The sequence below is a fragment of the Diceros bicornis genome, chromosome 20 (assembly GCF_020826845.1).
Source record: "Diceros bicornis minor isolate mBicDic1 chromosome 20, mDicBic1.mat.cur, whole genome shotgun sequence".
Lineage (NCBI taxonomy): Eukaryota > Metazoa > Chordata > Mammalia > Perissodactyla > Rhinocerotidae > Diceros > Diceros bicornis.
The window spans coordinates 30,351,606-30,366,672 of NC_080759.1; the positions used below are offsets into that span (position 1 = coordinate 30,351,606).

The 15,067-nt window shown below is 40.9% G+C and overlaps 1 protein-coding gene across 3 annotated transcripts in view; it reads left to right on the forward strand.

Moving 5' to 3' along the window:
* FYB1 (FYN binding protein 1) overlaps positions 1 to 15,067 on the forward strand; it is a 156,887-nt gene that overhangs the window by 54,981 nt on the left and 86,839 nt on the right. For all 3 annotated transcript variants that reach the window (XM_058564187.1, XM_058564189.1, XM_058564188.1), the window contains exon 2: positions 10,143 to 11,301. In XM_058564187.1, the coding sequence (XP_058420170.1) occupies positions 10,143 to 11,301 (1,159 nt within the window). The remainder of the gene's footprint in view (positions 1 to 10,142; positions 11,302 to 15,067) is intronic.

The following is a 15,067-nucleotide window of genomic DNA, read 5'->3' on the forward strand; positions in this document are numbered from 1 at the left end:
TGAAGGAATGCATGAATGAATGGGTAAGTGAAAACCCAGAACAGCTGAAGTCATGAAGTGCCTTGGAAAGATGAGGGCATAGGAAAAGAGGGTGACTAGGTGTTAAGAGCAGGATATACCCCATGGGAAGCTTGAAATTGAGAACATCACAATTTTAATGAGAAGAGGTGCCATCCACAGTAAAGAGCCCCGTGATGACAAAGGTGAGAAGTCTTGTTACTGTGACTTATAAGAGAGAGAAACTGAGGTAAGAGGTGTGAGGTGATTATATTATTTAATTCTGATTACTAAATGCTGAATATATTTTCTTCAAAGTTCAAAAGGAGAAGAAGTGAAGTAGGAATAGGAGGAGGAGAGAGGGGAGAGGGAAGGTTCCTCATTGTCATAGTCTGTGGAGTGAGGTTTCAACATATTACCCATCTCTGTTTGTGGAACCTTCCATAACCCTCCATTTCTAATGTCTAGTTTTCACTTCCGTCATATCACTCTCTGGATCCAACCCTCTGGACCAGCAGCTGTCACCTGCCTTGATTAGCTTGTCGAAGCCTTCCTCATCTAAGCAGTTCTCTTCACAGAGAACTTTTCACATGCTGGGAAGGAAGTATCTAGAAAACCTCACAGATGGCCTCATCCCCCCCTCCCCCACTCCACATAGACTATACACTTTCAGTTTCTAGCTACTTGTCAAGTGCAGAGAAGGAACTCACCACCCAGGCTTGTGTGTCTGTGTGTGTATGTGTGTTTATGTGGGTTGGGAGCGTTGTGGGGGCTGGGAAAAAAAAGGTAGCAGAACAATTCTATTTTATTTTTCCCATGTCAAACAGTATCTTTCTCAACCATCAAGAATTTTTATTTCAAATTTCATATGTTTTTAGCAAAGTGAGTTTTAAGATCCAACTAAGTCACTGTAAGATATCTATGAAAACATTTTTCCAGTATCTACAGGTTCATTAGTCAAAATGTAAATGCATCAAAGACTATCATCTAATTTGGTATATTTAGTTAATGAAGACTAAGTGAATATATGCTAAGCAAATGTAAGCTAAATTTGCTGTAAAAACTATATAAAATGGAATAACAAAAATAAAAGATTTCAGGACTGCTTGTTGTTCTATATTATCTACATCGAACTCTATAGTCTCTACATCCTGTCACCATTCCATTAGCATCGAGAAGTCAAAAACTTTGGGGCTGGCCCGGTAGTGTAGTGGTTAAGTGCGCGCACTCCACTGCGGCAGCCCAGGGTTCACAGTTTCAGATCCTGGGCGCAGACTGACGCACCACTTATCAAGCCATGCTGTGGCAGTGTCCCATAGACAGGAGAGGAAGAAGGGCATAGATGTTAGCCCAGGGCCAGTCTTCCTCAGCAAAAAGAAGAGGATTGGCAAGAGATGTTAGCTCAGAGCTAATCTTCCTCACACACACACACAAAAAAGTCAAAACTTATAGCAGAACAAACTTCAGAAACACATGGAAAGTAATATTTAACTTCCTCATTCATTTATGTTTAAGCCATCAGAGGCTATGACAAAATCAAAGCTGTATTTGTGCAGGAGTATTTGGTAGGATAACCAGGAAGAGAAAGTTTGAAAGTTCTAATTTGTAGAATGATTGTTTTTTTCAAGCCTGGTCTTTAAAGACAGAAGGTACAGGGCCGGCCCCGTGGCTTAGCGGTTAAGTGCGTGCGCTCCGCTACTGGCTGCCCGGGTTCAGATCCCGGGCACGCACTGAGGCACCACTTCTCCGGCCATGCTGAGGCCGTGTCCCACATACAGCAACTAGAAGAACGTGCAACTATGACGTACAACTATCTACTGGGGCTTTGGCGAGGGGGGGAGGGAGGAGGAGGATTGGCAATAGATGTTAGCTCAGAGCCGGTCTTCCTCAGCAAAAAGAGGAGGATTAGCATGGATGTTAGCTCAGGGCTGATCTTCCTCACTAAAAGAAAAAAAAAAAAAGACAGAAGGTACACAAAAGCCTAACTGATCAATATACCTTGAGAGTTCAAAGAGACACAGAATTTGGGAGGTGGGCCATCACCTTCTAAGCTTTCTGACTTGCTGAATTATCTTGCTTCCTCTACTTCAATTCACCCTAGAAGAGAGAACACAGTAGGAACAAGGAAAGGGTCCAGAGCAGCAGGTGCCTGAGACAGCACAAGAGGGAATGATGATACACAGTGACATCTGCAGAGGTTTTCTGCCAAGGCTGCTCAGGCCAGCCTCCTGAGGGGAAATGGCCAAGTTCACCTGTGTTGAGGCGAACCACACACACACACAGCTCCCAGAGAGACCCCACTCACGCCAGGTGTCTTCTTCTCACTACATTACACCTCACAACACAAGGCTGGCTGCTGGGGTGGTCTGCTCCATCTCCAGCTTCACAAGTCACTGAAAAAATGTGACTACTTCCGCCACCAGCTCCTCCCGCCTGTGCCCTTGCCCAGTCTGCAGCAGCCTGCTCCTGCCCCAGGAACTCAATTTGTGGTGAGAGGCACGTTCCCACATCCTGTTGAAGAGGGGCCTGGTGCTCACTCCAGCTCAAAGGCTCAGCCAACTGGAATCCGCCACAGCCCATTGGTGATGAAGTAGAGATTCTGTTAGACAGAGAGCTCTTCAGAATAGATTCGTGACTGGGGTCCAACACTCTTTCAGAAGCTAAGGAAATCAGTTCCTCAACTATCATTTGCGTGATCAGTCATGGGGAAATTCAAGTCAAGCCCACCAGCCAAGATGTTTAATAGACATTATGGAAAGAAATGTGCCAGGCTACAGAGGGTGCCTGTTTGGGTGGGTAGTGACAGAGGGGTGCTGTTTTTGAGGAAGAAAAATAAAATCAGGTCCTTGCTTTTACATCTCCTTAAGGAAATGGAGTACACACATTAAGCAAGTAAATTGTGATTTATTAATTACCTAAATATTTAGACAGTGTTAACGGGGATTTAAAAAAAATTACTGCAGGGGCCGGCCAGTGGTATAGTGGTTAAGTGCACGTGCTCCCCTTCAGCAGCCCAGGGTTTGCAGGTTTGGATCCCGGGCACAGACCTGCGCACTGCTTGTCAAGCCACGCTGTGGCAGGCATCCCACATAAAGTAGAGAAAGATGGGCAAGGATGTTAGCCCAGGGCCAATCTTCCTCAGAAAAAAAAAGGAGGATTGGCAGCAGATGTCAGCTCAGGGCTAACCTTCCTCCCAAAAAAAAAAAAGAAAGAAAGAAAAATTACTGCAGTTTTACTATCTATAGTGAATTTGCCATCTACTCTCTTGTGAAGGGTTATCATAAGCACTGTATTTTCAGCCAATGTCTTTACAACTAAAAGCAATTAGAGTAGTTTTATTATGTAATTTCTAATAATAAAGAGTTTTAGGAAAGTTTATTTTCAGATTAAAACAACCCCTTTTCTAAATTAACTGGGTATGGCAGACCAAGTCTCTTTAAAGAGAAGAGACAACTTACCACTGTGTGTGTGTAGGGGGGCGTGCCCACAAGGGTTGGGAGGCTTGGTCGTGGGAATATATCTGTTATTTTCTTTAGTCTACACAATATAAATCAGTAAGGCTGAATATCACTGCTCTGTGAAAGTTTGAACCACTTAAGTTTATTACAAATTTTTACTAGCCTGCTTCCTACTTCAAGGATGGTAAATTTATTTGGCTTAGGGAGGAACTCTCTATCCTCTCAGTCTTTTTATTATACCTTCTTATCAGTCCTTGACTGAGTGGGTCCTAAGTTTGAGCAACATCAGCCATCACCCCAGCAGAAGCTGGGCTCTCCCATGCAGCATGCCACCCTTACCAGCATCCTTCCCTCTTCCATGCACCCTGACTCCAATCTCTGAAGGCTTGGGCAGGACCAGGGCTGGTTTCCTGACATTTTCCCTTTAAATACGCTCCTCGTCACATCCTCCTGCTATCCTCTGATGCTGCTATGTCTGGGGTCCTGTTCTAGGCAATGGGGTCAGTGGTAGCAACTAATTTTGTCCTGTGAGAAAAACCAGCAGTTCAGACCAAACAAGTCCTGGGTAATGACATGTTATCTCGAGATAACAATAAAAAAGAAAATTCACACACAGTAAAGTCAGTCAATGATGAAAGAAAAGAGAGAGTCGGGGAGAGAGAGAGAGGAAGGAAGGAAGGAACGAACGAACGAACGAACAAATGAACGAAAGAACGAATGAACAAACGACCAAACCAATTTGGGTAAACTATTGTTATTTACTGTCCCTATCATGATTAAAAGCATTACATGCAATCAAGTGAAATCATTTTCTTCTCTTTTTCCACGGGCTCTATCTAGGGAAGAATAACAGCGTCCATAGAGTGGTTCATGCCCTCTAGCTTTAATTACAAAAGTGACACAGGAGGTAAACAGGCTTCAAAGTTATTTTAAATTCGTTAGTTACCCACGATTCATGGGTGTTTTATTTCTTTTGTGCTTTACAAAATGAAACTATAATTTATAAAGATGAGACTTTAAAAGACATGCAACTTTAAAAACAGTCTCTAGTGGTAGCCTTTTTTGTATTAATTAGTTTCTATACAGTTATTCATAGGTTTTAGAGTGTATTATAAAAAACGAAAAGCAGACTTTCCGGTAAGGTATTTTCAATAACCCAGGAGCAATAGGATTAGCTCAGGGCTTCTCAACCTCAGCACTCAGCACTGTTTGGACTGATAATTCTTTGTCATGGACTGTCTTGTGCATTGTAGGATGATTAGCAGCATCCCTGGCCTCTACCCGCTAGATGCCAAGAGCACTCCCTCAGCTGGTCATCTCAATCGAAGATGTCTCCAGACGTTGCCATAATTGCCTCCGGTTGAGAACCACTGGATTAGCCTAATATCAAAGATATATTAAAAAGCATAAATACTATAAAAATAAATCCAAAGCCAAACAAAACCCTGCTACCAATAATGATAGAGTATTTTTAATTTTCCGTATAAAAATATGTGGATGAACTAGCTACAAAAAGAAACATTTTCTTGATGTGTACACTTTCTAGAAGTCTGTCCTAAATACCATCTCAGCCTTTGTTTAAGTATGTCCTTGATTCATTACCTTTATGTAGGTTGCTAAAAGCAAGAGATTTTCTGGAATCTGGAATTAACTGGAAATCCAGAGGACGTAGCAAAAGCATTTTTGTTAACAGCCATATTCCCAGAGCTGTGGCAAACGTGATAAGTTTCTACCAGTGAAGGTTTATAATTCTGAGGAAGGGGGAAATCCCTGGGGGCTAAAGGAAATTCATTTCTATCAAGAGCATTTCTACAATTCCATCTATGTAATTGTAGAGCCATGTATGGGAGGAGTTTGGTCTAAACATTATATAGGTACATAACAGATGGAAATAACAATGAATTGCTTCAAATGACTTTGGAAAAGAAATTTCAAGTAATTTGAGATGAAATGTTTGTTTCACTTAAAATATCCTAAACTTTAAGGTCTTCCAGATTGTGAAATAGCTCTTCTTAAGAATACGTAGAAGCCCAATCTTTAAATCAGTAAAAGTTAAAAAGGTCCTGCAAACTAATGTAAAGTGTTAATAACACGGGAAATGGAATGTGAAGTACATGAGGACTCTCTCACACTATCTTCTCAATTTTTCTGTAAATCTAAAACTGTTCTAAAAAATAAAGAAATAAAGTCTATTTTTCAAAAAATCATGCAAATAATATGCACTAATACGGATCAACTGGCAAAGGAGACAGGCAGAGTTAATACTGAAAATATTTAACAACTGGAATTGCACAGGTACCAACCCATCAGAATGGTTGCTTGTCATGCATCCAGCTGTGCTGGTGGGTAGCAACTGAATATCAGTTCTGGAAAAAAGCAAAGTGCAAAGCAGGGGTTTCCATTTGTGCAAAAAGTGGAGAGAGGAAGGATGGATATGTGTGTGTGTGTTTCTTTATATATATTCATATATGTATAGCTTAGAAATATACATAAGAAACTAACAACAGTGGTTGCATCTAGCGAGGAACTGGGTAAGTTCACCATGTAATTTATTGTTTAAAGCAGGACAATTTTGAGAGTAGAAGGGAACATTATTAATAATTATTCCAGAACAACAGTCATGAACTCGTCCCGTACTGGTAAGTCAGGACACATGATCCTCCTAGAGCTGGGGCACTAGGGCTTGGAGGTTCAGGGTTGGAGCTGGCCTACTTTTCACTCTATCATACAACGATGCATTGCTCCTACTCTCTTTTATTTTTTTAAAGTAAAAGAGCCCTAGAAAATGGAAGAGAGATTCAATCTACAGTGAAATCAGGATAGGGGAATGTCAAAATTTTTTAAATCATTTTTGCCTTTCTATCGTTATCATTAAGGAAGAAATCTGGCTATTATTGTTAAGATTAAGGGCGAATCTGGGTGTTGAAAATTTTATCTAATAAACTTATTCACAATGATAACAACCAAACAACCTCTAAAGCTAAACAGTATAAGTGATTAAAGAGTTGTCGAGTTTGGGCTATTGTTTGCTGGATATATTAGTAAGCTCAATAGCTGTTACTATTTCTTCCAAGTGTCCTACTTGGGAACCTGTCGTTCTTTCTTTCCCTATTTTTCAACATCCAGTAAAAAGTTTGAGAATGTGGGTAAATCAAACTCCAACATAGTAACTCTATTATGTTGTCCAGCGTATGTTTGTTTCAGTCATGTTGATTTAAGATTAAGACATAACATTAATCACTGTAACTTCAGAATTTGGTCACCTGGCAAAAATGATGTCACGTGACTAGTGGATTAGAGAAAACAATGATGGCAGATAATCATTGGATGTATGTTACATGCAAGTCTTGATCTAAGAACTTTACATGCATCAACCCATTTAATCCTAATTTAAAAACAAAACCCTGTGAGAAATAGGTAGTGTTATTTTCATTTTACAGATGAAGAACACTGAGTCTCAGAGAGGTTAATTAACTTGGTAAATCACATGGCTTATTAAGAGGCAAAGTCAAGGCTTGAACCCAAGTCAATAATCCCAGAGCCTGTGCATTAACCACAATGCTGCACTGCCTTTTGGGTCTGGGTTGGCAGCTAAGAGACTTGAGTTCCAATTCCAAATTGACTACTTCCATATTTTCTAAACTAAAACCAGGACGTGAAGTTTGACAATGGGTCAGTGTATTTCCTGGGTTTCCCCCATGAAATCCAAGATGCAAAGTTGCTGTAACTGAGTAGGATGTCATTTAAATTCTTTGGTTTCTGTTTCCTCACCAACACAGAGAGAGAGGCAGACTAGAGGACTTCTAAAGCTTTACTTGCTTTACAAAAATAGGAAAACCTCCTATGTTCCAGGAACTCTTTCAAGTGCCTTACAAATATTAATTTGTTTAATCTCCTAACAGCCTATGACACATTATTCCCATGACAAAGGTGAGCAAACTAAGGCCAAGAGAACTTATATCTGTTGCCCTAGGCTAAATAGCTAGAAAGATTCAAACCCAGGCAGTCTGGCTCCCCAGTCTGTGTTCTTAATCACTCTGCTGTGCAGCCTCTTATTGTAAATCTAGAAGAAATTGTAGATGTAGAATATAAATTACAAAATACAGAGCAAGTCTAGAATAAAAGATTTCTTCCCCGGAGACAGACTGTCTTCCAGGTGGGGAGCAAATTTTTGTGTTGATACTTCTTTATGTGTCTTAAGTTTTGGAGTTCTCCGTGGCTATGATCTCCCTGGAGGCACAGGGCAGGACCCATCTTCTCCTTTTCCCTCCGCCAACACCCAAACTCTCCCTGGTTCAGTGTCTTCCTGCCTGTTGCCTTCAGGGATTGCTTGAAGATTTGAGGAAATCATAGGAATAAAAAAGTGGTCTAGGGTGGCCAGCCCAGTGGCGCAGTGGTTAAGTTCATGTGCTCCGCTTCCCCGGCCCGGGGTTGCAGGTTCAGATCCTGGGCGCAGACCTACACACCGCTTATCAAGCCATGCTGTGGCAGGCATCCCACATAAAATAGAGGAAGATGGGCATGGATGTTAGCCCAGGGCCAATCTTCCCCAGCAAAAAGGGGAGGATTGGCAACGGATGTTAGCTCAAGGATAATCTTCCTCACAGGAAAAAAAAAATGAGTGGTCTAGGGAGGAAGGATAGAAAACAAGATGTTTTCAGCAACTCAGATCTAGGGTAGTAAATTAAAGGAGTAAAATTCAAGCAGGAAAATGCTGCTCTCATCTGGTTTTCTCCTCCTGCCTAGATTCCTTACCCCTATCCTGCAAATACACACACACTATAGTTTGATACAGAGAGAAACTCCCACTGAGGGCCTCATTTCTTGTAAAGTCACTACTAACAGTATTCAGCTCAGTGTCAACCTTCAGTCCTCAAATATGTATTAGAACCCTGAGGGTGCTGGGCCCTGGTCCAGGTGTTGTGGGGATATAAAGAGGAATGAGACAGTTTCTGGAGTTTGGAGCCCTAGACAGACCTGACTCGGCATCTCTGTGCTCACAGTTCCTGGCTGTGAGCCCTTGAATACACTAATTAACATTTCTAATAATAATAGTCTCCGTATATTGAGCCCATGCTGTGGGCTAGGCAGGCACTTTACAAATTCCATCTCTAATGCACATGACAGTTCTGGTAGATGCGTGTTATTATCCCCATTTTATAGATTATGCAGCTGAGGCCCCTAACGAACTAAGATTCAAACCAAGTTCCCATGCTCTTTCCATGATGTCCTCCTGCTGTTTCAACCTCCCTTTTCTTTCCTGTGAAATGGAGTTAGATAATGCCATTCTCTAAAAGAATGAGATGGGGCCATATAGATATGTGCATGGTTCAGAATCAAGGACACACGTTTACACACTAAATGGTGGTTCTTATTATTAGGAAAGGAAGTGACACAGTGGCATTTTAGAGGTGCCTGAAGCACTACATGAGTTAAGACGAGGGAGCAAATCTTCCTAACAGGACAGGATCTGGTTTTGTGGTATTTGAGTGGGGCCTTGAAGAATGAAATGTGTGTGGGTATTTGGCAACAATAGGTCGGGGTGGAAGAAAGAAAACATTTTGTAGGTGAATTTTAAAGCACGAACACGGAAATTGTCATGGCCAGAGGTGTATCTTCAGTGATTTTTTTAAAGGCTCAGATTTTCAAATATTCTAAAAGAACTAGAAAATTCCAACTCCTGGCTTTTGAGAGAAAGAACAAATAGACCATGGATTCTTCCAGATTAAATGGGATGATATTCACAGAGAAGGGTGACTGCCTGCTACCTCTACTAAATAATACCCTAATTCTAGACAAGGAGGACAGAGACGGTGTAGCAAGACTTCTGAGAAGAAGTTATAGATGTTATTATAGAAGAAATGAGCCTGGAGAAACGAGAAATCTGGATATGAGACTTCCAGCCAGTCTCTAGTGCTTCCTCATCACCTTCCCCACCTGCCCCCAGACTATGCACCCTAGACAGGACCAGTCCTGAAAGTGAGCACATGCTGTCTGCTAGTCTGGTTCCAGTTGAATCATTAGCACTAATTATTTATAAATTTATAAATATAAAATTTTCTACTATAAAATAGTAGAAAACCTCATTTTATTACTTTCTTATAAAAATGAGTGGGGTTTTCTGCCACATCTCCCTGTTAGTAAACAGATTGATCTTAAATGTCGATGGGAAAGACAGAACTCTTGCAAACCACAGAGATGTTAAACATGACTCTGCTGTATAAAGCATACAACCTAAATTTACAGAAGAGCTGACTTTCATTTTTTAAGTGCAGTTTCTATTTAAAGTCTCCACCGTAAAATATGGAAGAAGTCCTTTGTTAATCACTTCCATATTTTTTGAAGTAAAACGAAATAGACAAATACAAAGAGTAAATCCAACAAGACAGCTAGAGAAACAGTGAGAGGAAAGGGAAAAGGTAAGTTGTGACTTAAACAAAAATAAGCAAGTCAGTCTAAGACAACCAAAAAAAAAAAAAAAAAAAAATATGTGCAAGAATAGCCCTCCCCCTTCCAGAAACTCTCACAGCTTATTTTGCCATAGAGGAAGATAAATGTTACAATATCTCGCTAACCAATCAGCAACGCTGCAGGCCTCAAACCAGGAAACCCTTTAAAGTGTAGTATTTTAAACTGTGCAAGTGAGACTTCTGGTTCTCAGCTAGTTTTTGTTCCCTATGCTTGTAGGATGGCAAAGCAGATGTGAAGTCCCTCATGGCGAAGTTTAACACAGGGGCCAACCCGACAGAGGAGGTCTCGGTCAACAGACCCTTCAAAGTCACAGGGCAAAACTCACCATCAGGAGTACAAGCCAAAAAGAACTTATTCGACAACCAAGGAAATGCCAGCCCTCCTACAGGACCTAGCAACGTACATAGGTTTGGGTCCCCAAAGCCACCTTTGGGAGTGAAACCTTCTTCTGAGGAAAAGCCTGACAAGGAACCCAAGCCCCCATTTCTAAAGCCGACTGGAGTGGGCCAAAGATTTGGATCACCGGCAAACTCAGCCAGCAGAGACCCTGAGGTGAAAGCAGGATTTCCGAAACCTGCAGGCCCCAAGCCCATCAACCTTCCCAAAGAAGATCCCAAACCTGTGTTTCCCTGGCCTCCTGGGAATAAACCTTCGCTTCACAGTGTAAACCAAGACCATGACTTAAAGCCACCAGGCCCGAAGCCCGGGTCTAATCCTCCAGCCCAGGAAAATGAACAGAGGCAAGTGTTCCCCAGGGTGGCTGGAGTCAAAGGCAAGTTTGTGTCAGCCTCACCAGATCATGACCCCAAGCTCCTCTTCCCCAAACCCATCATTGGCCAGAAGCCGTCTCTGAGTACCGAGGACTCCCAAGAAGACGAGAGCCCCACTAAGAATGCAGCTCCACAGAAAGGACTCCCGGCCCCGCTAGGAGCCAAGTCCAAAACCGGCCCTTTAAAACCAGCAAGGGAAGACCCAGAAAATAAAGACCACGGAGGCGAGACATCAAGCTCGCCTTTTCCTGGAGTGGTTCTGAAATCTGCTGCAAGCAGAGGAGGCCCAGGCCTCTCCAAAAATGCTGAAGAAAGAAAAGAAGAGAGGAAGATAGATGCTGCTAAGAACATCTTCTTAAGCAAAATTAATCAGGAAGAGTCGACCTCTGGGGCCCCTCCTGCCAAGTTCCCTAAGACACCTTCTAAGCTGACCGTGGGAGGGCCATGGGGCCAAAGTCAAGAAAAGGAAAAGGGAGAGAAGAATTCAGCCACCCCTAAGCAGAAGCCATTGCCTCCCTTGTTTACCTTGGGCCCACCTCCCCCAAAACCCAACAGACCACCAAATGTTGACCTGACGAAATTCCGAAAAGCCGCAACTGGAAACAGTAAGTTCTTTCCTCATTTGCTACTTAACGTGTTTTATTCCACAGCAGAAGGTGTTTTAGCTTCTGGGGAAAAGTTTGTAGCAAAGAATGATTCCATCACTGGTACTCCTGTGTATGTAATGACTGTGGTATTTTTTTTTCATTCGTGTGGGAGGCTTGAGAAGGTAGAAATCCTGAGTTCTGTGTCAGAATTCCGTGAGAAAATGCCTTGGTGGTCTGGTTTTGGGGAGTGGGGGGAAATACATCCACCTGATCGTTAAGTGATTTTGCTTAATGATAACCTTTCATTTACTTCCTTCGTTGGGTTTCATTTCTGTTGAATGAGACTGAGGTGTGTTACCCCTTCTACCACAAAGGAGTTATACAGAAAGGTGAGGAAACTTCTAAGTCAGTGGTTCTCCAGCCAGGGCAATTTTGATGCCCAGGGGACACGTGGCAGTGTCTGGAGGCACTTTTGATTGTCACAACTGGAGGGTGCTTCTGGCATCTAGTGGATAGAGGCCAGAGATGCTGCTAAAACATCCTCCAATGCACAGGACAGTGCCCACAAAAAGGATGACCCAGCCCCAAATATCAATAGTATAGAGTGTGAGAAACCCTCCTCCAAGTGATTTGAAATGTCCATAATTTCATCATACGTTTCCTAAGCCCTATATTCAAGTAAACGATGAACAGGCTCTTGTGAAATGGCACTTTCTGTTTTATATTTTAGCTGTTTTCTATTTCTCAGTATAAAATTTTCTAAACTTTTCTGATTTATGAAGTAGTACATAGCTAGGATAATACACCAGACAAACGGGTACATTATTCTCCTTCAGGGTAAATAGTTTTTCTCCCAGAGATGTTACCACAATGCTATGGCACATGCTGTAGTTTGATACTGAATGACTTGGTAAAGGTTGTAACTCTGCATTGTGATGAAAGAAGCTTACTTACGCCTGAAATGACTAATATTTTAGGCAAATAATATGCAACTGTTTATTGTGAGGAGGGAGAAAAAGATGCTTACAAGTGACCACACCATTATTAGACATATTTTTCTCCTTCCAAAAGTGTGGTCTAATTAAAGCAGTTCTAGGCATAACGGCCGTCTTTCTTTTTTGGCTCTGTAGAAGCATCTTGCAATATGCCATCTTCCTGTGATCAATATTTTCAGTGTTGTTCAACCAATAGTGATCAAATCGCCTATTAATCTATCATGTAGAAAGCAAGTTTAGACTCCATGATCATCTATCTTCTAGAAAGATTCAGCCTTGTTACACCTGTTGTGTCTTCCTCATCTGTCTCCTTCTCATTTTAATACTGGTGGATCCATCACTCAGAAATGTTATTTTTGTGAGACCTTCTAAAAGATCCCTTCTTATTTCTCTTTCTTAGTTCTTTACCTCAGATAAAAAATTAACTATCATAACCTCTATTTTATGGCTCTGACTTCATGTCAAGGAGCTGTTCTGATGTTAAGCAGAAATCCTGGGGAGTTTTCTTCTACTTCCTCCATCTTTGTTTCCATTGCACTACCAGGTTGGTTGGTGGTAACCAATTGTCTGGTGTCACGCTACTGAAATGCTAATGAAGTCTTCTTTCTGGCACAACAGTCCTGGCAAAGGCCAGCACTGAGCTGATTTTCAGTGCAATATAGTTCAAAGGAACCCAAGTAAGATTACTTAGTAAGCAGAGTTGATCCTTGCCCTCTTTCTCCTTCCCTTTGCAACCCATTCCCCACACCCCGACATGCCTCCCCACTGCTCAGGTGCCCCATGACACAGCTTAGATTCTAAATCCTCTCATCAATGTACCCCACTGATGATCCCTTGGTGTATATTATGCTCCAAAATAGACCCTGTTCTCTCTTCATCCACCTCTTCCACAAATCGGAACTCAATCCTTCTTAATTTAAACTGACCTCAGGTTGGTGTCAGGATAAAGCAAACTGACTCATAACTTTAAATTCCGAATAACACCCTTTAAAGCATACACATTTTTTTAAAGCATTTATATTTTTTTAACTTATTTTTTAAATAGAAATTACATCTGGCTCAAAAAACAGCAAGTATAAAATAGTATACAGTGAAAAGTCACCTTTGGTTCTTGTCTGCCATTTGCTGAGTCTTCCCAACCTCTGCCACATAGAAACTATTCTTCTTAATTTCTATGTCCATTCAAAGTTTCTTTGTTTACACAAGCAAATATAAATATAGATACTAATCCCCCTGCTTTTTATTCAAGAAGTAGAATATTATATGCGATGTTCTGATCTTCACTATTTTAGAAAATACCAATAACAAATCCTATATATCTTTCTCCGTTTTAATAAGAGGTAATTGATTATTCTCTAGAGCTGCATAATATTTTGGTAAGCGGATGACTCACCTAATTTATTTAACAATTTGTATTGTTTCCAAACTCTTGCTGTTAGAAAAATGCTACAGAAAATAACCTTGTATATGTGTCATTAAAAAAAAAGCATTTATTTTCTAAACACGAAGAATTTCTTAATAGTCAGGTCTGCTGACTGGATCCCATGACTGCTATTTTTCCTAAACGATGCTAGAAATACACAGTAATTTAGCATTCCATTTAGGAAGGTTACAAATATACCGGAATTAGAAAGTATATAGTGTTCAAATTAACTAAAGCTTCATCTAATAACTCTGTAGCTTTTCAAAACTCGAAAACTATTTTCTTAGCCTTCCACTTGCTTCCTTTCTTTCCAAGTTCACATCCAATTTCTTAAACCTCATCCCCAAATCTGCCCTCCATCTTTTATCACCTTTGTCCAATATATTAGCCATTAAAAATATTTAGTATTTATTAAGGATTTGTTAGATATCAGATACACATTACCCTGTTTATTCTTCCCAAGAACCCAATGAAATAAGAATTTTATGAGGAAATAAAGCTCAGAGAGGTTAGGTAGCTTGCCCAAGGCCGTAAAGTGACTAAGCAGGGGCAGAGCTGATCCTCATGTCTCTCTGATTCAGAACCCATGTTCCCCACCACCGGCCTGATTTCCCTTGCTGGGCTGCCTCTCTTGAAACATAGGATGTCATGAGATAATAAATCAAGCGTAAGTGAAACTCAAAGAATCCTCTCCCTTTCTCTGTTCTTTGGTTGAAACATCATTTTTTTTTTTAAATTATAAACACCACTATAAGCTCCATGGAGACAGAGACCAGCTGGTTTACTATTATTTACATGGAGGACAGAAATAATATAAACTTGTTAGTTGCTCAGGTTTGTCCTCACACCAAAGTCTATTTAATCAGAATTTAGTATTAATTTATAGCTTAGCAATTACTTTAACAAATTGGATAACCCCTGCCAATAAACTTGCACTCAATTGAATGGAGCTTTGATGCAAATGAGTATTATATACAAGGTCTATATTGTATATCTATTCAGCTTACTTACTCATAAACCATAGGCTTGAATATAACATGTTGCTTTTCTGAATGTGGACCTAATAACTTTTTTCCAGAACCATTTAAAGTTACAGAAGCCTAGGGTAAAAAAAAATCCAAAATGTCAAATTGTTCTCTGAACTAACCTTTTCTCTGGTTCCTTTTGGTTCCCAGGCCAGTCATGAAAGGACTTCCTCCCAAGCATCATGGTGTATGCCTCACCAGCAAAGTTTGGGTTGCTAACAACCTCTGACTTGACTGCTGCTTTGCATGTAGGAGTTAGTGAAACCTACTGGGAAATATTCCATCCAACTCTTTTTGTAGTCTTCTTCTTAATACTGAGAGAAAGTAAGACTCATCTTTCC